Below are 22,069 nucleotides of genomic sequence, written 5' to 3'. Positions count from 1 at the left end.
ATGACTGGCCCCATTTAAGTACTTCTTTTTAACGGCATTGTTTTTTAACCGTACCTATGCAGTGGACCCCCGTATATTTGCGATTTGGAACTTTGTGTAAAAGATTATTTTGTTCTTTTATTAACAGCAGCACACCAAATCCCTTATGAATACACTTCATCTACTTCATCTTACCTTGCCATTATATTATGACTGCACCATGATGTGTGAGCGTGCATGTGTGAGCTTTTATTAAGATTTCATGTGGATGTTTGTGTTCCACACACAAGTACACGCACACACCTGTGAGTGGGCATTTTGTTGAAGTGCACTCATTTATGCAGAGGGAATTCAGCTCAATATTGTTGACTAATCAAGAGCGGGGGATGGGAAAGGCATTACGAACAAGAGGGAGCAAGCTGGCCAATATTTGGTGTATTTGCTCGTGGGCCTGCTTTATGAATGACCTGTTGATTGTTGATTTAATGGAGTCTGGAGGGCGTGCGGAATGACAAATGCTCTTGTGCGGCTCTCCCAGGAGCCCCGTGGTCACAGCAGTAATGTGGTTTCCTGTGCGAGGCACGGCCCGCAGAAAAGGCAGCATGTTGTCGGCTGTCACGGCCATCTTATTAGGGTGATTAAAGAAAAACACTGTGGAAACGAGGGGTGGCTGGATGGAATTCGGGCATGAGAAGAGGATAGTGCTATTTTTCTTACATGGAGGAAAAAGTAAATAACATTTCTTCATACGGCGGTGGTGTTATTTGAAAAAGTAAAGGGACCATGATTTAATGTTTTACACTAGAGCCCCACATATTGACATTCGTCGAATATTTTTTGAGAACCTTTGCCTATACATTTTGGAACCTATACTTACTTACTAGAATTCGCTTTAATACTAAGTTTTCAATGAAAAATCATTTTATCGCCCAGCATTACATGCTTTAATGCATGTTGATGAGTTATGGATTATTCATTGTCTGTGTTGTTACAGACTACAATAAAAAAATAAAATAAAAATCCAAGCACAGTACCAGTATTGGTTCTTTTTACGATTTTACGGTTTTAAGTGCTTTGATGACATTTTGTGGCATTTATTGGCAATTAGAAACCCCTCTTAGGAGAAGGGTAAATCATTTGCAGATTTTTACTATTCGCGAGAGGAATTTGCCCGTCAGACATACTCACCACCATGCCGGTCTTGAGTAATAAGTAATGAACAGTCTGTGTAACATCAGCAGCATGCATCAAGTTGTGGTAAGGGTTTTTATGCTTGCTGTATCCCACTTCCAAGGCCTCAACAAATGACACAACTGCAGAAATCGGTATCTGGAGAACAAAGACAACAAAGTTCATTGAAAAGCTGTGAGCAGCAATGAGCGAGAGCTCAAAACAATCAAGGTATTCGCTAAAAATGGCTGTTATTAATGAAAATGGTTGCCTTCTCGTTCGATGTTGTACATGGCTTCTTGAGACTTTTGTGCTTGTTATGTCCACCGAAAATTGGATGGATGAGTGAAACTGGTGTTGGGGGCTAATTTTCCTCATAGCCTTTTTCATGGCGAATCCTGGTGCATTGATTTGATGCCATACTCGACTTAAATTAGATGGCTTGGGCAAAAAAAGTTTTACTATTTAGCGTCACCCATCTGTCTAGGATAGATGATACTAATTGGGGCTTCCTGTGGAATATGCCTAGAATGGCTCCCTCAAACCAAAATGGCCACCTTCTTATTCAATCTCATGCATGGCTCCTTGAGACTTTTTCAGTTGTTCTGCTATGATAGGCGTCCACCAATTTCTTCAAAATGATCATCAAACTTAGATGCCATGTGTTGTCCATATTAGATGTTTTGCAAATTAACATCGTCCATCCATCAAGGATACTTGCTTCTTTTGTCTTGAGCACTGGAATTGACCCTAAATGGCCTCTTCAAATCTTCTTCCTGTTCAATTTCGGGCATGGATTGGTAGACTTTTTTCTGTATCCTGACATAATCAACATGTCTGGTGAAACTGGTGTTGGGGGCTGATTGTTTTCTAACCTTCGAGTGACAATCGGATGGTTGCGTTTAGGACCCCAACAATCCATACATTTTCACAATTTCACCAGAATACCCCAAAAGTCTTCCTCACCGTTTAACAGCAAAACAAATCTGAGGAAACTTTAGTTGCGATTTGACTTTGGCGGATGCCTGGAACTGGCCAAAATGGCCCTAAAAATAGACGCTTCCAACCAAAACGGCAGACGTCCTAAATGGACGTTTCAGGCATTGTGTGTTTTTTTTTTGCCACGTCTGCTCATGAGAGGCCGACCAAATGTTATGTTGTTACTAGGTGACACAGAAAAATTAATTTCCTGATTTATATGGCTGGTACATCTATCATGTAATAGACTGTTGCCCCACAGCAACCAACACTGGTGCCGTAAAAAGGATTGTGCATCATTTGGACTGTGATTACATATTCATGCAAGCTTCATTGCCTCCATCATTTACACTCACGTACTGTCACTATTTGAATTGCAGTGTCTTTCAGCTATTAGACAGAGTAAAAAATTAGCTTCACGGATCTAAAGTAGTGTGTCCAAGACCCCACACAATACAGTCAGTTCTGCACTCTACAGAGATAAAGAGAGAGAGAGAGAGAGAGAAAGAGATCTTGTTTTGTTTTTTTACTTGAAGAAATGCCATCTGTTTACTGTAACACCTGATGACATTATATCTGGTGGGCAACTCGTGGAAAATGAATTAAGTGTGTGATTGCCAATGGCCGCAATCAGGCCAAATATTTTTTAATTTTGCGTTATTTGACTTTTTTTTTTAAATAGTATTTTTAATTGTTTTTTTTATCTCCCCCCCATTTTTTTTCTGTTGGCCTATATTTTCATTTATAATTTTTGGTATATTTTGACTGTTCCTTTTGCCTAATATTTTGGTATCACTTTTGGCTATATTTATATTTTCTAATTACAATTTTTATTTATATTTAGTTACACATTCAAAATAATCTTTTTTTAAAGGCTGCATATGGTAAGCAATTAATAAAAAATAATTGTGCATTAGCATCAATAGACTTCAGGCCGAATATTTATTTCCAGTAGTTTTTAAATTTACATTTAAATGTAATATTTTTTTAATATAATATTTGCTATATTTCTTCTAATATTTTGTACAATACTTTTACACTTAGAGACTTAGACTTAGACTTGACTTTATTGATCCCCCTGGGATGACTCCCTCAGGGAAATTTACATTTCCAGCAGAAATAAGAGCAAATAGGCATGCAGACAGGAAGAGCATCACACAGATGAAGAAAAATTTAAAATTTACAAAATTAAAAAAATTAAAATGAATAAATAAATACATTTTTAAATATGTAGCATCTTTTGTCTTGTACTTTTGGTCTGATATTTTTAGGATTATTTCAGATTATTCAAATAGTTCAATTAAATTAAAATTTGACATAAGGTATTTTTTTTTTAAAAACCTTAAAACAACTAATGATGTCATATCTGGTGATTATCTCATAGAAAGTGAATTTTGGTGTATGTTCACCGCTTACATTTTATCCTTAACATGTATTTTAATGGATTGGGTAAAATTCATAATTTTTTTTCATTGTCTTTTTTTCATCCAGTATTTTTGGATTTTCCCCAAATTTTTCTGTATTATTGTTCAATTTTTCTTTCTTCTTTTCTATTTTAAATAAGCAGACAAAAAGTGTGCGCTGTATCTTTTACCTTGAACCGGCTGATGAGGTCGTATCTGGTGAGCAACTCGTAGAAAATGAATTTAAGTGCGTGATCGCCACTGGCCTCATTCAGAGCGAACACGTCAAATGACCACTTGTCCACATTCTGTGTGGGAGAAGAAAAAAAGTGTTGTACTCTTTTTTTCATAAATTTCAAATTTGAGGTAACTGGAGCAAGCTGATGAAAATTGCTGTCAGGTGGACTCACTGTATCTCCAAATTGACTACTTTTCTGGAAATAAATATATTTTTTAATTGGTGCTTCAGTTACCCAACACCGCTTTGTCCAAGTTATAGCTTATACTGCTTAACACTTAACATCAACATCACCACATATCACGTTCAGTCGCTAATTTAATATGCTAAAAAGTCAACAATTAATGGTCAGTGATTAATATTATAGGATATATCGTCAACCCCAACTGTCCAAATAAAATAATGACGTGTAATACTAATCGGTGAAAATGAATCTGCATGAAATCTACATGTGGCTGATTGATTCATTCTGCACCAAAGAATTACAGTGATCATTTTTACCAAAATAGGCCTTCCAAAATGCATCTTACCTAACTATTTTCGCTTGTTATTGTTACAAAACAAAACAAAACAAGATTTGCAACCTGGCGACAATTATGCTATCCAGCTCCACAGGGTGAGGCAAAAGGTGCACGGGAGTTTTATAACACTTCTCAAGACTGTTGAGTGCTCAACGAGCAATTTGCGACAATATGAAGTCTGCTTAATCCAAGCCTTGTGTGCAAAATGTGCGATTCCTTAACTGCTTGTGCTTCTTTTTGGAGGGCATGTGTTAATACCTTAAGCGCAGATATAACGGTAGGGGGGTAGCTTAGTCCCACCAAATTGGAGGTGCGTCGGTACATCCTGTTTGGGTGAGATAAAACACACCGCTGTGCGTAAACACAAGTCACCCCAAACAATAATACACGACACTTTCACAGAAAAACACAAAGTGCAGTTACTGCCATTCTTACTGTTTTTCATTTGCTTGTTTAGTAATGCTACATGCAGGATATTTAAAGTTTCCGTGAGGCATAACAATGCTGCTGCATGTGGCCCAACACTCAAACGATACTGTAGTCAAAATGGGAAAACCAATGCAATGAAGCTGATGTACAGTAAATAATAGGGGTGCAACGGTATACAAGGGTGTATTAATACGTTTCGGTAAGGCATATTCGGTTCGGCCCACTTGCGTACCGTTCCTCGTGTATTTTTCCCTCATTAAGTTTATGCGCCACGGAGCTAAAGTTAGTAAGCATGGTTTCACACGGATGTTATTGACTGGTGGGGGGTAGCAATGCACATCCCATGCCGAGTCTGCCGGAAATGAAAGTAGAAGAAGAAGAAGATGTAATTGAGTATCGCCACCTGTTAGAAGAGGGAGGCACAGACGAGGAGACAGCACAGCATGCAAGTGGTATCGTTAAGGCAAAAGCAAATAAGCCGGAGCTCGAAGTGTTTTTTGTACCGAAAAAATACCGAACCGAAGACTCCAAGAAACTGAACGTAAATTTGTTTTTGTGTACCGTTACACCCCTAGTAAATAAGTACACACAGCAAGTAGGGCAGAAGCATAGAAACACTGAGTAATTGAAGACCCCTCCCCCACCAAAAAAGTTTACAATTGACTATATTCAAAATGTTAAACCGTAAATCTTGTATTGTATACCTCAAACCATGATTCCAAAACAATTCAAAATCCTTTCAAACTTATCTTGTAACATTACCCCTGAAAATAAATGGCTTGTGATTTGCTTTTGTAAAAAAAACAAAGGCAAAACCCAAACTATAATATTATAATGTATAGAAAACGAGTAGTAGTAGTAGTCAAATAGAATGTAAAGACACAGTTTGTGCATCATGATTTAATGCTGCAAATGAATGGATTATGCTGCTCTTTCTGGTGTGCCCACCTTGGCCACTGTGTGGCAGTATAGTACTACAGTCATGGAAACACAAACGAAGATAGCACTTCTATGACTCCTACTGTAAGTGACTCAGTAAGATGTTGCGATATTATTTTTCGGAAATTATAAAGAATATATGCCTGTGAGAATTGTTATATCATCTGACAAAATGTGCTGGTTCACCATTGCTCAAAAGCCTGTTGCTTCTAAAACGGCAACTATCGATGCTAATCGTTAGCATGCCAATGGAATTTTGTGTTTTTTGTTAGCATTAAACCAGCAGAAGTTCTGAAGGCAAAGTGTGGTTGCTTTAAATACAGAACGTGCAATTCTCTTTGTTTGATGTTTAGGTTAACAGCAAACTTCAACTGGGAGTGGCATTAAACAGCTTGAAGCTTCTTTTGATGAATTATTCACTCGGTGCTGCTAAGTGTATAATGAGCAGAGGTGGGCAACGCAAGTTTGTGCTCGCAAGTCCAAATAATGGCGCCAAAGCAATACTTTCATATTAGACATGGTTTGGGTGGGTGTTTGTTTTACAGCAACATGAAGGATAGGTCCATTACACAAAAAAAAAGAAAGAAAACCAATACATGAATGTCATATATGCCGAGGAAAACTTTGAACTGTATTTTACCTCTCAACAAATATTCCAGCCTGGACGGCATGGACAATGCTTCGGAAGCGAGGTTTCTCCTCATTGCGTCGCAGCATGAGGCCCATTTGGCGAGTGAAGGTAGAGGCCAGCCAGTCGCGCACTTCCGACGGTACCGACTCGGACTGGATGTCGCTGAGCTCATCCTCTGTGTCCACCAAACGCCTGAAAAGTGAAGGGGGAGGGCAAAATTCAGCTAGCCGCAGTCTGGCAAGGGGATCAAAACCATATCCTCGTGATGTCCATCAAATTTCATCGCATATTACATAGCGTGGCTTCTTAAAATTTCATAATGTGCTGTTCAAATCCAATTTTGTGACAGCATTCTCGCCAGTGTTTTGCTTGACGTGTACCATTAAAGCCTTTGCACCAAGCACAATTTGTGATAGCAAGGCCACAGTGGCCGCATCACAGGTGGTGGTGCAGCCCTATGGTCCTACAGTTTCATCAACCGCAGATCCCGGCCAGGGTGGTTGTGCTATTGCCGGCCCTAATCTGCTTGGATCCACATGCCAGAAGTTTACATAATTTCATAATCCTGGACATATCTCGTACTCTGGATCTGCAGGCTACTGACATACACCGACACATTCTCTCACCTACGCTGGCCCCACATCAGGGATGAAACATTTTAAAAATCATAACAATTTAAGGATTATAGTTTCAAGATGTAATTATTGTTATTACTGTATTTTGCTGGTCTCTGACACTGGTAGTCATGCAAGGTGATGATGGAGATATTTTTCATTCCATTTCTTTACATTCATTTTAATTTAAGAATGTGTATTATTCTGTTAAAAACATTTTTGCCTATTACTTTTTTTATGATATTTTCATATTTGTAATGTTTGTTTAATTTTTTTGTTTCATTTTACAACATTTTTATTGTAATTAGTTTGTATCTATTTCTAATGTTTTGTACTGTTTGACTAATATGCACAATTGTTTTCTAATATATTTGTATTTTTCTATTATTTGTCTATTTTTCATCTAACGTTTTTGTCTAATTTTCTTGAATATTTTTGTCCAATATTTGTCAAATGTTTTCAAACATTTTTACGTTCAATATTTAGTAACTCTTGTTAATATTTGTTTTTTTTAACCCAACTGTTTGTATAATTTGTAATAATGTAGTATTTTATCATAATGAATATATAACACAATATTCTCTAATGTGTATTTTTCATCTTATATTTTTCCACAATTTTCTAAAGTCTCTATTTAAAAAAAAATAATCTTGTCAGATTTATTCATTCCTATATCCTAATATTCGGTATCTTACAATAAATATATTGCTTCCCCCCCAAAAAAAACATATTTTTTCCTAACATTTATATTAGTGATGCACCGAATATTCGGCCACCGAAAATTTTGGGCCGAAAATGGCAAAAATATGTATTTTTGGCATTCGGCCGAAATAAAATTCAAGTCGAGAAAATATGGCCGAAAGAGGATGTTGTGGTGACGCAAGCAAAAAAAACAAAACAAAAAAGTTTTGTACCGGCAGCTTTATTGCGCACACCGGAGGAGGAGAGGGTCACTTGGTAAACTATTTCCAAAAAGAGAGCGTGGCCAAGTACTGCCCTACAAGTGAGCCACTCTTTCTCCTGCAGCGCCTTCCTTTTTTTCTTTGATGAAAGCCCCTCGAACGCTTCCACTTTTTCACTTGCATTCTGGTGGCCGTGCTAAATACTTTAGCTAATGTTAGCACTATTGCTATCAACAGTTTTAAACTGGTAAACACTTATGACTATCTCCGTTTGACTACAGATCTGTATAGGACGCCGTGTGTGACTTTGCAGTCCGTTCCCAAAGCCGATTGGCTGGTGCGAAGACGTTGGTGAATACGTGAATGTGACGATTTTAAGTGCGCCGTACCGTGTCCTGCTCCAAATAGCCTACAATTGCGTTATCCGCACCGCACGCATCCGTGCCCGCCGGTGCGAAGTACTGTACATTGACTATAAAGTGCAATTGCACCGCCAGAAAATGCTCAGTTGCTCACCCCGAGTTTGGTGTTTAATGTACCATTCGCCAACATGTCTCTGATGTCTGTGGTGTGGACGCAATTCAATTTATATTGTGCTTTGTTAAAATACCCATTATAAATAGGCCTAAATATGTTATAATAATATTATAATTGTAATTCATTATAATGAATGCAATGATAAAAAGAAATTGGCATAATTTATTTTCAGTGTTTCGGCCAAGAATTTCTCATTTTCAGTTTCGGCGAAAAAAATTCATTTGGGTGCATCCCTAATATATATACATACACACACATTTGTGCTTTTAGATTTTTGTTGTAATAAATGAATGAGCATAATTGCTTTGGCTCTGTCCAAGTATGTTATGACTACAGCCTTAATATGGTGCTATTAGGGCGGTCCCTGATTCTTTTTGGAATAAGATTAAAATATTTTTATCATTTTATCATCATTTTATCATCGTTATCATTCTACTCACAACAATGATGACACGGAAAGTCCTTGCCATTTTATCAGCACCACTGCATAAAAAAAAGCATGGCGATACAACAATCTCACCTGGTTTCCTCGATATAGACCGACTCCAGCACAGATGCCGCATACTCGAGGTTCTTCTTGAGGTCGGCAAGCGAAGCCTCGCCTCTCTCCAGCTGTTTGACCAGACATCTTAATCTGAAACAGACATTCAACGAGCCAGTTATCAAAGTGGATTAAGTCCTCTGCCACGTTGAAATGATCCATTAACTAGCTGATATTAGCGTCATCTGGTTTGCCTCGGATGCTTGTTTTTCCATTGTGTGATCAATAATACATGACAGCGACACAATCATTTTAATAACATAGACCACTGTATGGAAATAAAACCCTCACAGTTAGGAGATATTGTTCACACGTAAATTCAATGTATTTGTGGACTGCACTTCTTAAACACAGTTTTTGTCACATTTTCTCCTTCAAACGTGCTATTTCATTCTGCCGTGCACACTTTGGCCACCTGGGGGCAGTAAAATTGTATATCTGTACATACAGTACAGATATACAATAACTGTAGTAGGATCAGCTCCTCTCCCAGTTTGTCAGTATGGCAATACTATTAGTTGCTCTACACAGAAGATAAAAAATGCATACCTGTGAGTACTTTTTTTTTTTTTTTTTCTTTTCACAGGAGAGCTCAGTATTGTTCATTCGATTTGACATCATCATTGCTCTCCTTTTTTTTTTTTTTTTTTAAAAATCCAACAAATCAATTAAAAAAATGTAATAAATGTTTTTTTTTTTTTTAAATACATATACATATATATATACACACATACACATATATATAAAAAAAGGGTATATATATATATATATATACCCTTTTTTTTGTATGTGGGTGAGTATGTGTATGTGCGTGTGTGTGTGTGTGCGTGCGTGCGAGCGTGTGTGTATTCATCAGTTCACCTAAAGCCCATTAAAAAAAAATCCCATACTAATAATATAATATAATAATAAATTGCCAGATGCAGAAACATCAATGTAAGTTATCACGATGTAGTGGCTCTCGCTAACAGACAGAATTAAGTAACCGGAATTAGGTTAAAATATTCTATATACGTAGACCATGTTTCTATAAATTTTGATATTTGGTTTTTATTTGAGGCAGATATTTTTTCCATTAAAATGTGATTTATGAGGAGGTTAGACCATTGGTCGATATTCAGAGTTTGTTTATTTTTCCAGTTAACAAGAATTGTTTTTTTTGCGATAGTAAGGGCTACAAGTGTAGATTGAAATTGTTTATGTGGTAAGTCAGTTGTTGTTAGGTCACCTAGCAAACACAAGTTTGGAGATAAAGGTATCCTACAGTCCAAAATAGCGGAAAGTTTTTCTAAGACTTTAGTCCAGAAATACATAACCGGAGTACATAACCATAAAGCATGAACATAAGTGTCTGTAGTGTTTTGTAAGCATTGGAGACAAATGTTGGAGTCTGAGAGTCCCATTTTCTTCATCATATATTGAGTAATGTATGTTCTGTGAATAATTTTATATTGGATAAGTTGTAAATTTGTGTGTTTTGTCATTTTAAATGCGTTTTCACAAACTTGAATCCAAAAGTCAGGTTCCGGTGCTATAGACAAGTCTGTCTCCCATTTCGAGATGGGTAAAGACATTTTATCAGTATATGAAAGTAACTTATATATTTTTGAAAGTTTTTTTGTTGTTGTCGGAGAAAGCTTGTTAATATCTTTAGCTAAAACAGGCGGTTGGAGCGTACCCCGAAGTGTTGGAATTTTTTTCTTTATCATATTTTTAACTTGTAGATAATGTAAAAAATTTCCGTTTTTTATATTGTATTTTTGGAGCAAGGATGTATATGATATAAACATATTATCTGAGAAGAGATGGTGGAGATGTGTAATTCCTTTCTGCTCCCACACAGCTAAATGAAACGGTTGGTTGTTAAGTTGAAAGTCGGGGTTATGCCATAGGGGAGAAAGTCCACAGGGCTCCACTTGGGCTTTTGTCAATTCTAGTGCCTTCCACCAGGCAGTCACGGTGGCGGAAATCATTGGGTTTTTAAAACAATTATGGCGCTTAATCGATGTTGTAATAAAGAGTAAATCTCGAAGTCTGAGGTTATTACAATCCTTCTGTTCTAGTTCCAACCAACAGTTAGTGTCTCTGTTGGGTTGTGCCCATAGAACGATATATTGTAGCTGGTTAGCTATATAGTAGTACATAAAATTTGGTGCCTCTAGACCACCTTTGGATTTGCTTTTCTGAAGAGTTTTCTGAAGAGTAGATAGACTAATCTTTGCATACCTGTGAGTACTGTCATATGGTGTCTACATATGTTGCCTTGCAAAACTCATAAGTCGGGTCTCAAGGCACCGCTGTAATTTCAGAAACACGGTAAGTGGTTTGGGATAAGTCAAAGTCAGTTCATGTCTTTTAGAAATGTCGTTCCTACAGGGACACTGACGGGTCAAACATGGGGTAATTAACAACTTTAAATATAGCTGCCTTCCATCTGCAAGTGTCAGATCCACGTAGTCGACTTTGACGGTCATACTTGATGGGAGCGGCCATCGTTAACCTCTGTAAAATGTTCTTGTCAGCTGTCAACGATGACAGTTGAAATGCATGTCAGTGGATACGTTGCTCTTTTATTCAGCACTACTTTAGAATAACTTTTTTTCCCCTGTAAATACAACAGTTGAATATTGAATAATTTTAGAATCAATTATTCCATTCATTCATTAAAAAAGTGTTCTCTGCAAAAAGACAGTCGATTAATTGATTAACTTGTGACACTGCTACATGACAGACATTCTGTTGAAAAGTATACCTTGAATAAAACAGCGGACATTTTAATTTTACACTAATACTAATTAATCCATGCCCATACTAATTTGTTTCTGGCATATTCAAGCAAACACAAAGACAGAAATAAACTTTATTGGTATTGTGCACCGCGACCTCTTGCAGGATACCACCTGCTGCCGCTTAGCTGGAGGGTCATGTGATCACTCATGGTGAAAGCCCATGCAGGCTACGTGTTGTTGAATTATTAAGCAGAAAGGTTTCAGATGCTCTCATTGATTAGGTACCCTCACAGTGGCCGTATTTTCTCTGCTAATTGAATGCTTCTGCATGCAACAATTCTCCCAACTCGGCTGTCTAACAAATTAAAACTGTCAGTTACCAGATTCACATATGTTGAATGCTGCACCAATGACCAGGATTTTTCAATACCTTATTTATTGTTTACTGAGCGATAGCAACCATCTAAAATAGCACTTGACCGCTATTTAACGGTGGCCGATTCTTATCCATTTATTGTTCTACCGGCACAATTGAGTGAACAAATTAACCTTCAAAAAGCAGATTGACCCCTGAGAATTCCGGTTTATCTCACAAATCCATCATGTTAAGCTTCAGGCTGATAAAAATGAAGACAAGAGAAAACAGAATGACTAAAAAAAGCATCTTTTGAAGACAGAGTTGTGGTTTGGATGTGTTTTTTTGATGCAAGGCCCCCCTACAAGACCTTTATAGACAGAATTGGTGCTCGTGTAGTAGTAGTTTTCCGCTTTGTGGCGAATCATCGTGTCTGTCACCAAACTTGGTCCATTTGTTACATTTTGGTTAAGATCTTCTGACTCCCCAGGACAAGTTGGTTCTGGTACAACTGCTGGAAATGGTCCAAATCCCTGCTACCTGAATTTTTAACAGGATTTGGTTCTTTACTTCTCTATTTCTCTGGGGACGACTACTGAGGCGAGTTTTGGTTGGAATGTGGACTCCCACATTGCATAGATTTTCACCAGGATCCAATTGATGATGTTTTTTTGTGATCTGCCTTATCTCTATCGTATTCATTATCTTTTTGTTGTTGTTGTAGCTCTATTTCTTCTAGGGTGCCTTTCTTTCTTGTGTTTATTTCAGACAACATATCCCAATTGACATCAATAACATAGACATAAAGAAAAGTACATATTAAATGTTGAAACAAGATGCCTGAAAGGGAGTGGGAAGAAGAAAACGTATTTAATCCGACGCCTTTCTACACATTCAATGTAAAACATAAAAGCATTCACCACTTCTGTTAAAAATTAACTTGCAATTTTTGTTTCAAAACTAATTAAGCAATTATCATTGACACAATATAACAGAAATACAAAAATTTTCACACACGTGTATTGTCGCAGGTAAAGAATTGTTAATTGCATTACATCAGTAAATTTTCTACCAACATTTGGAACAAAGAAACCAGTAAATGTATTGATTAAGATTAAGAACATTGGTAATAGACAATACGTACCAACAATGGTAACAATATAACAAACAAAAGTTGACACTAGGAAAACACACTAAATGCCTTTGAAGCTGATGCTACTGTTATGCTCTTCGTTGTTTTGTTTTTTAAATTCTGTATTCTTTATTCTGATAAGCTACATCTCGTCTGTTCACAGCTGCCAATTCTCGTGCTGTGCTAAATGGCTATTTTAAGAGTTATGAAGAAGTGTTTGGATGAAGGCAGCGTCAGATTCAGTACATGTGATTTGAGCGAGCTAATGATGGTTATTAGGAGCAGCTGTGTGCCACAGAGATGCCCTGCTCATATTGGCAAAATGCAAAAATCACAGTCACGATATAACCAATTAGAAGATGTTCAAATGTGTTGGCAATGGCATTTGTCGTCAGTATATCACAAATGAGTTATTTGTTCACTATAAAGAAAATTCTAAATATTGCCCCCCCCCCCCAAAAAAAAACATCCATATAACTGTTTTAATTTTTAATAGCACTTTATTTATACAGTATTTCATTCACTGCCAAACGTTATCCAAAAAAAACAACCCCTACAATGCCAGCCGATGTTGAGCATTTTCACTCATCTTTCAAGGGAAACAGAATATTGTGTGCTATGACTACATAAACATGGTGGATACTATATGAAAGATTGGATTCCATTCTTTCATTAGAAATAAAACGTATGTTTCCACCTTGGTCCGTGCTTTAGTAATTACCATTTGAAAATAGGTAATTTGAGTGACAACAAGCTTTTTGTGAAAAGATACATTTTCTGCACAACAGTGACTTTGATACTAATATTTTTTGTATAGTGACACTCAGTGAATTAGATTTAATCTGACAAACGCTTTGATCATTCGCGTCATCCTTGAGATCCGCCACGTTTTCATGTAATTTGACACAGGGGAGCCCATTGCAAAGAGATACAATACTGCATCTGTTGGCCATAGTTAGTGGCTGCTTTTGGATTTTCACAACTCCATTCACAAAGCAGCGCTGCACAAAACGTGTACTGCCCATTGAGAAAAAAAAAAAAACATAGTTCAATTGACGTTATTGGTGGTATACAGTGGGCGTGTCCATAACCTCAATTGACGTTTTCTCTCGGTACAAGAGTTTTCTCTTTGAAATGTGCTTACTAATACTGTGGGGGATAATAGGTAATCGGCCACTCATTTGACATTTGAAGGAAAAACATGAGATCAGTATAAACAGTATATTGTTATCAGGATTTTTAAAAGTATGTGTATCCCACTTCGTGAGTGCCAGGATTTCTGAGTAATTGAGGCAATTACCAAAAGAAACAAAACGGTCTCATTCCACCTACTGTCAGGCGGGTTAATAGGCCTGGATAGAGAAATATAGCTACAGTGGCCTAAAGTAACGGCTGGGATCTAAGCCAAGTGAGAAAATGAGAGTGGTGAGAGAAAAAGCAAGTGGCAGTAGCTCATCTGTGGGGTCACATGTTTGAGTCCCGCAGCGGACCAAATAAAAAAGCAAAAATGGCAGCAAGTTGTTGGAGAGTGAGTCAAGTGGTGCAAGCTGTGTTTAGCTCTTCTGCTTCAAGGAATACCACGGTTTCAAAACCATCAGTGCTATGAAATGATGCCAAGTGAAGTACGCTGGCAGCTCACGACGATGCTAATATCACACGTCCAGGTCAACACTGGACCTTGGAGTGTACCACAATATTAACAATGACTCAGATTGAACATTGTACAACTGATTTAACCCTGCAGAGACAAGTGTATAAGGTCTTTAAAAGTTGTCCAATATTTGTCCATACTTGTGAGTGTGAGTAACTGAGGGTTTGTTTGCGCAAATGTGAATGTGTGAGCATTTGCATGTGTGTTTTGGCATACGTGTGCGTTCACTGTGCACATTTTTGATTTTTTTTTTGTGTGTGCATGTGTGCATAAGACTATACCTGATTGTGTATGTGTGTGCGTGTGTTTTTTCAATATTGCTCTGACAGCTGTGGTCAGGCACAGAGGCCTGGAAGCGCTTGACCCTCTGAAGATGTGCTTTAATCACGCGTCACACGCCAGATGCTCACAAACACACGTCCAGCATATGTGCAATGTTTCACAAATTTCACAAGAAGTTATTTCACTAAAGTCATTGTGTTTATACAGTTGTAGCTCGACGTATGAGTGAGCTGAAGTCCCACTTTTTCAGGAAACTGCACATTGTTCCATCGTCTTCAGTTGCAAGCAAAAATGTGTGCCAGGAGCACACAATGGTGGTGGCGAATTTCACAACAAGCAACAAATAGTGAACAGTTATTCAAAAAAAGAGGGCAAATTTTTACTGAAAGATTATTTACAAGCTTTGTCATTTACAGTTGAAATGTAAAGATGAAATAAAAATATTACTAAATGTTGTGTACTTAGTCCAACCAGATAATTTAGGAGTTCACTGTACCGGTCAGTGTCTGAAGTGCCTTGGTGGCCTGACACGTTAGACTTGTTCCGGAGGTACCGTTTATATCAGTCACTGGATTATTTATTCATTTTTTTTCTTTAATATCCAGAACAATTAGTGTTATGGGCGTAATGACTTAGCGTTCAGTGATTTATTAGTGAATTGATTCCTGAACAAATTATGGATGGTGTGTAATATTTAGCAGCTCTGCAACAGGCTATAGCAGCAGTTTTTTTTTTTAATAATACAGTGTAATTCAAGTGCTCACTTTTTAAAAATCACGAAATTAATTGGATATATTAAGCATACTTTACTTCATTGAGGCCTTTTTTTCCACTTTCTCCTGGAGCTGGCCATACAATTTGGGCATTTCTGTCACTGAGCAGTGCAAACGGAGGGAGATGCAATCAACATGCAGTACCGCCTATGACCAGTAGGGTAAAAAATGTCTAACTTTAGATAAATTCATACCTTACAATGAAAATACTGTTTATGCTACACACCTGGGTTCGGCCATTCTAGTTAATATGCATTATATAAAGTGAAGAAATGTTAAGAAATGTCACCATCACTCGCAAAGAAAAAATATGTGATGTGTCTGTCCTACCTTATAATCATAACAATAGGCCATTTTCAGCCTTTACAAGAATATTTTCAACAGAGCGGAAAGAAAAGGAGGTGAGGGATCAGAATGCCAGGATCAAGCAATTGTTCGCCGCTTGCATTTTCCCGATGCCATTCTTGCCTTGACGGTATGTAATCAATGGCCTGGGGTCAATGTAATCACCCGTGGAGATTAGCGTGTGCGCTCGGGGGAACACACAGAGCTGTTTTGTGATAAGATAACCGGCACAGGGACTGTAAAAACATGATGTCTGGGCTGTGGTCCTGCAGCTGCACTATGATTTGTGAATAGACAGAGGCGGAGACCAGCAAAGATGTGATTTGATCTCAAGTTGCTGTGTGATCAGCAGGACAATAAAAGCAGGCCTAATGGAACTCATTCCGTGTTGTGTTACGTAAATAAACATGATGAAGTGACACCCACACTTGAGTTTGGGAGGGAACCAGCTGCTGTGTGGACTAAAATGCTTCCACCACTCTAATTAAACGACTTTTTTTGTGTGCGCTTCATTGAACAATAGTGGCGACTCCTTGAAAATTTCCGATACGCGTTTCTAAACAAAGAGCCTTTCCCGTGGGAGGCGGCGCGTGACAGATGTGACGAGAGCAGCGGGCGACAGAAGAATCCCTAAAAAAGATCAGTGCTCGGCTGAACGCGGCCCACTCGTGTCAACGGCTCAATCAAACACACCAAAAGGAGTTAAAAGATGAACACAGAAAGAGACTCAAATATTATTGAATGCAGATTAACGCCACGTCCTGTTAAAGTTCCTCTACAGCGAAAATAAATGATGTACCGTCATTTAAATTTGACACACCAGAGAAGATCGTTGTTAACAGCCCTGCAAAACAAGTACAGTGGTGCCTTCAGATACAAATGTAATTTGTTCTGTGTTCTTGCTTGTAACTCAAAAGGCTTGTATCTCAAATAATGTTTTGTCATTGAAGTGAATGGAAATTAGTTGCAGCCTTCACATCTGCGTGAAACAAGAACAGAAATACAATTTAAAAAGGCGACCTGCAAAATGCTAAAAAGGAAATTATCCAATAAATGAATGATGTTCAAAAACAGGAATGGCTAAATGAAGATTAAAAATCCCCACCATTTATAGAAGTGGAATTCTTTTCTTTTTGTCAAGTGCAACAGTTTTAGGACATGAACAGTGTAACAGTTTGAACAGTTTGCAATTGATCAATGATCTATTACTACACAAATGGACATCATTCTAGTATATCCTTTAATCTATAATGTTCATCCTTAGTAATTACCAACACCTCAGGAGCCCTGCCAACTGAAGAGGGTAATGATCTGGGGTGAGGTGTTTGTTTAGTCAAGGCAGGGGAGGCTGACGTGCCGGCCAATTTTAAAATCATGGTTACTCTGAGTATAGGTGGCAATTTGATGGAAATGAGTATATAGGGCGCGACAATTGAGAAATAATGGATTTATCGAGAACACATGGACAAAAGACTGTCGGATCTTCATTCAAACAAAAGAAGACTCATCTTCTGAGAAAAAAAATACGGATCGCGAAAAGAGTGGAAGAATTGGCGGCGTTTGAGAGAAAATAACTGCAACCAGTAACTCACATTATTAAATTGTGGATTATGTTTTACCCAAATGAAATTATTGTAACATATTACTAATTAACCCAAAACTGGAGCTGTTATGATTGGAATAATGTGAATATAGCATATGATTACATGCTGACACTGCCAAGGTTAACGTTTGTTTATACACCTGCATTGTTGTTCCTTTAAGAATGTAAACATTGTCTGTCTATATTTCTGTTTGGACATTTGATGTAACATGCAAGGCTGTCGTGATAAGGTTATATTGTGACTGCAATGTATCTGCTGTAAATATTTACAATGGGTTGGTAAACATGGTTCTGGTATAGAGCCTACTCAACTGGTGGGTGGCCTTGGTAGGCGCTAAGAAGCGTCAAGATCTAAGCATCATCTGGATGCCGGCAACAGTGGTGGCTGAACTGACCAGAATGAAGTGAACATTGCTGTGGACGCAATGGGCAGAATGCAAGCCGATCTACTCTTCTGGAAGCCACAACATGTGTGAAAGCTGATCCAAGGTCAGCGAAGACGCTACTGGTGAACGAGCATGTGCTCGCCTTGGCTGCTCGCCTGGTTCTGTGGGCCTGTTGGTGGTGTCTGGGAAACGATAGACAGATATTACTCAAGATAAACTGAGCGAGGAGTGTGCAGTCTGGGATTGATAACGATATACTGTAAATCAATGACCTTCATAATCAATGTATATGACTGATGCGTATAGTAAGAATTGATGGGGACGGGTTGCTAATAAGCCATGGCTTCTACCTGTCAGCCATTCTTTCGGATGTCAATCTTGCAAATTATATGATGGGATCTATGCAACCTGTAATAATGTGTCAGAAAGGAAATAAATAAATAAAACAGACAAACAAACTTTGAATGAAGGTTAATGTATGTGTATCGATGATGGAACTTTGGGGTAGGTAGTGTCTTCTAAAATAAGCATTTATGGTGCACTGCTGGAGAAGCATGGATGTAAACAACATTGCACATTAAATGTACACAAACACAGTGTGTTTAAAAGTAGTTTTACTACCAGATATTTTTAATGGTATTTTTCTTCTGGATACTAGTGTTTTATTTAATTTGATCCGTAATCAAAATGTATTTCTTTTTACTTTTTTCTTTAATCAATTCAATTGTTTTTCTTATTTTTAATAGGTAAAAAAAAAGAAATACATTTTTTTAGCCAGGTCACCCTGCTCTACTAAGAAATATATAATAAATATTACATGTTAAAATAAAATTACCTAAATTCAGCTTTTTGTCTCCAGGTCCTTATTTTGAAAAGTAAAAGAATAGTAACAATAATTATCGATGTCGACTGAAATGAAATACATCGTGATACACTTTTTAGCCATATCGCCCAGCCCTAGTAGAGCAGGTTACGCACATCATTTTTAACATCTTAACCATTTTTTTTTTAAACACGAGGAGGATCACCCCACACAACTCTACAGTGTACATTTCATATTCCCTCAAAACAACTAAACACACGGCCAATGTCAAAGAGTTGGTATCAACTACACTGCCCTAGACAGGTTCCACTCATATCTCGACTGCACTCACTGCAACCAGTTTAAAGTCCTTTTCACCCAACCAATCACTTCAGGTGTGACCCACCCAGGACGCTGTCCTCCTTTTCATCATCTACCTCCTCTCTCTCAGTATTATTTTCTGTAAATATAATATAATATTCTCTTTCATTGCTTCACAGTTGACAAACAGCTCTTCTACTCCTGCAAACCGAGCATTTCATTTCTGCCCTCCTACCTCACCTCCTGCTTATCAGAAATCAATGCCTGGTTGACCTCAACCGTGACAAAAAAGAAGTTGAAAATCCATGTCAGCACCCTGGAGAGCAGGGCCCACAGCTCTGGAAAGTCTGCCACCAGTCCTCTGCAACTCAGTCTCTTTCACCATTTTGAAATGCAAACTCAGCTGTAGCTTGCTTTTAAATGTGTTCACTGAACTCACCATGTTGAGTACATCTTTATTCTTTTCCTGCAGTTCTAAATTCGAGACATTAAGCTCGCCAGTCAGATTAGTGAGAAATGATAAATCTAACAGCCACTGGTGGTCCTCTAACTTTGCATGGTAACCCACATGCTTTGAATGGGTCAGGAAGCCCTTGATATCAGGCAACAGTTCTAAAAATCTGGCCCGAAATTTGCCTCTACTTAGCCACCGAACATCTGTGTGGAGCACCGGGGTCTGTGTGCTCAGCATCATTTTCTTCCAAGTAAGCACGAAAAAGCCTTCTCTACAGACTCCTGGCCCGAACTGAACACACAATCTTCATTGCAATATCCATCACTATTTTCATATTTAAAATCTTTCCACACAATGCTTGCCGGTGAGTTATACAATGATAACTCAGGATGCCTGGGAAAGATTCGCTTTGTTTGCACAGTGCAATGAACCCACTGGTGTGGCCTGTCATAGCAGGTGCCCCGTCAGTTGTGATAGAGATCAGCTTGAAGAGAGGCAGCTTTGTCTCACCAAAATATACCATGAAAGCATTAAAAATATCTTCACCTCTGGTGTGTCCTTTAAATGGCAGAATGATGAGTAGCTCTTCCTTGATGCTCATGTCTTCAAAAAACATCCTGATGAAAACACATAATTGTGCCACATCCGCCATGTCAATCAACTCGTCAAATTGGAGGGAAAAGCCCTCACATCTGTCAATATCCTTCCTCAGCTGCTCCTGTACATCCACAGCCATTCCTTCACATTGCCTTGTAGTGGTGTTGCGGGAAAGTTGCACTTCGTTAATGGCCTTTAGAATCTCAGATTTACTTTTAAAGTCATCAAAAAGGCTAACCGCTGCTTCGAGAAAGGCTACCTTAACAATTTCCCCGACTCTGAATGGCTTCTTGTGTTTAGCAAGACCGTGACTTACGCGATAGGAAGCAATAGTTGCGGCTTTAGACTTGGTCTTCGGTTTTGTGAAAATTGCTTGCTGCGCTGCAAGCTGTGCTTTTAAATCCCGCACTTTTGCAGCGCGTAATGTGGTTTTTGACGGTACGTCTTTGTCGTAGTTCCCGTGTAGAGTTTTAAAGTGCCGATCCAGATTTCCTTTCTTTGCCAACGCCACTGTTCCCTTGCAGATTAAACAGACGAGTTTTGAATTATAAGAAACAAAAAAATAATCTCTGTTTTTACAAAAAATACATAACAATAAAAATTATATAGCAAGCAATCTCTCTCTTTTTTTCCTCACCCGCTCTCTCTCTCTCTCTCTCTCGCTACCAGTCGTTGGGCACTCCTGCACTAAAGGGTCTACTCAATTTTGTTGCCAGCTATTTACATTACCATCGACACTGATGGCTTTGTGTGGAGTCACTTAAAGCAGACTTTAAACTATCTTTACGCTGACTAGATTCCATTGTAGCAAAAGTGTTATTTCTTCAGTGTTGACCCATGAAAGGGTATTAAATATATACAAAGATTTGCACTCGCTTTGAGACACTGTGTGTATTCTGTAGTCGCTTGACAGATAAAAAAGCTACTCTCGAATTTACAATTTATCTTAACGAAAATCCCTTATTTGACACTACAATGATTTCTTTTGAAAAATATTCGGAGGAAAAATGACTGAACACCTCACTGAGTGTGACAAACATCTGCTGAGCGGCGCTGCAAAGCTGCAAGAAAATTAACTTTAGTGAAATTCACACGAGTCGATGAAAAGCAATGGTCCCTTTCTGGGTTTGATTTAGCAGCAGCTGAGTCGTCGTTCTTAAAGGCCCAAGCGTTCATCCGACATATGGAGCTTTTTCCGTCATGCTCAGCTCGGCAGCCATTTCCATGTGAAAGAAAGGGCCATAAATTGTGATGGCGACTATGTTTGGGTTTAATATCCAGAGAGGTTGAAAAGAAGGAAACTGCCATCGGCCACAAAATGACAGAAAAGGTTTGTTTTTCCAATGTTTTATTATGAGCGTTTTTCATATTTTGCCTCTTCTGTTGCAAGCGCGTGAATGCATTTGTCTCCAAATCCCAAACTATGTTTTCATTAATGCCGGTGAGCAATTTGACATTTCTGAGGAAAAAGTCATTTGTTCTGCAAGGGAAATAAAATGCAGCTGAGAGCTTAATGGAGCAGTCGGACTGCGTCATGGTCTGGCAAAATGACAATAGTGGGGGGCAAATTGACGTCAGGAAAACGTTGGTGATGTCAAGTAAAGGAGATTTAAAGTCATCATATTAAGATTATGTGATGCATATTAAACCTTGCCATACCAGTAACATTCACAAATCAACTCTCCACATTGAAATGAATGGAAATTACACTAATCCGGTCCAGCCGGAATTATATAAATAAAGTGAAAATGAAAACA

The 22,069-nt window shown here is 38.1% G+C and overlaps 1 protein-coding gene across 4 annotated transcripts in view; it reads right to left on the bottom strand.

Moving 5' to 3' along the window:
• pde1cb (phosphodiesterase 1C, calmodulin-dependent b) overlaps positions 1–22,069 on the bottom strand; it is a 139,783-nt gene that overhangs the window by 20,340 nt on the left and 97,374 nt on the right. For all 4 annotated transcript variants that reach the window (XM_077558476.1, XM_077558477.1, XM_077558479.1 and 1 more), the window contains 5 exons: positions 8,862–8,975; positions 6,298–6,480; positions 4,548–4,614; positions 3,722–3,838; positions 1,168–1,308 (listed from right to left, as the gene is read on the bottom strand). In XM_077558476.1, the coding sequence (XP_077414602.1) occupies positions 1,168–1,308; positions 3,722–3,838; positions 4,548–4,614; positions 6,298–6,480; positions 8,862–8,975 (622 nt within the window). The remainder of the gene's footprint in view (positions 1–1,167; positions 1,309–3,721; positions 3,839–4,547; positions 4,615–6,297; positions 6,481–8,861; positions 8,976–22,069) is intronic.

Source organism: Vanacampus margaritifer, chromosome 2 (genome assembly GCF_051991255.1).
Source record: "Vanacampus margaritifer isolate UIUO_Vmar chromosome 2, RoL_Vmar_1.0, whole genome shotgun sequence".
NCBI classification, from domain to species: domain Eukaryota; kingdom Metazoa; phylum Chordata; class Actinopteri; order Syngnathiformes; family Syngnathidae; genus Vanacampus; species Vanacampus margaritifer.
The sequence above is the reverse complement of the archived record's forward strand: the minus strand, read 5'-3'. Positions and strand labels throughout refer to the sequence as shown.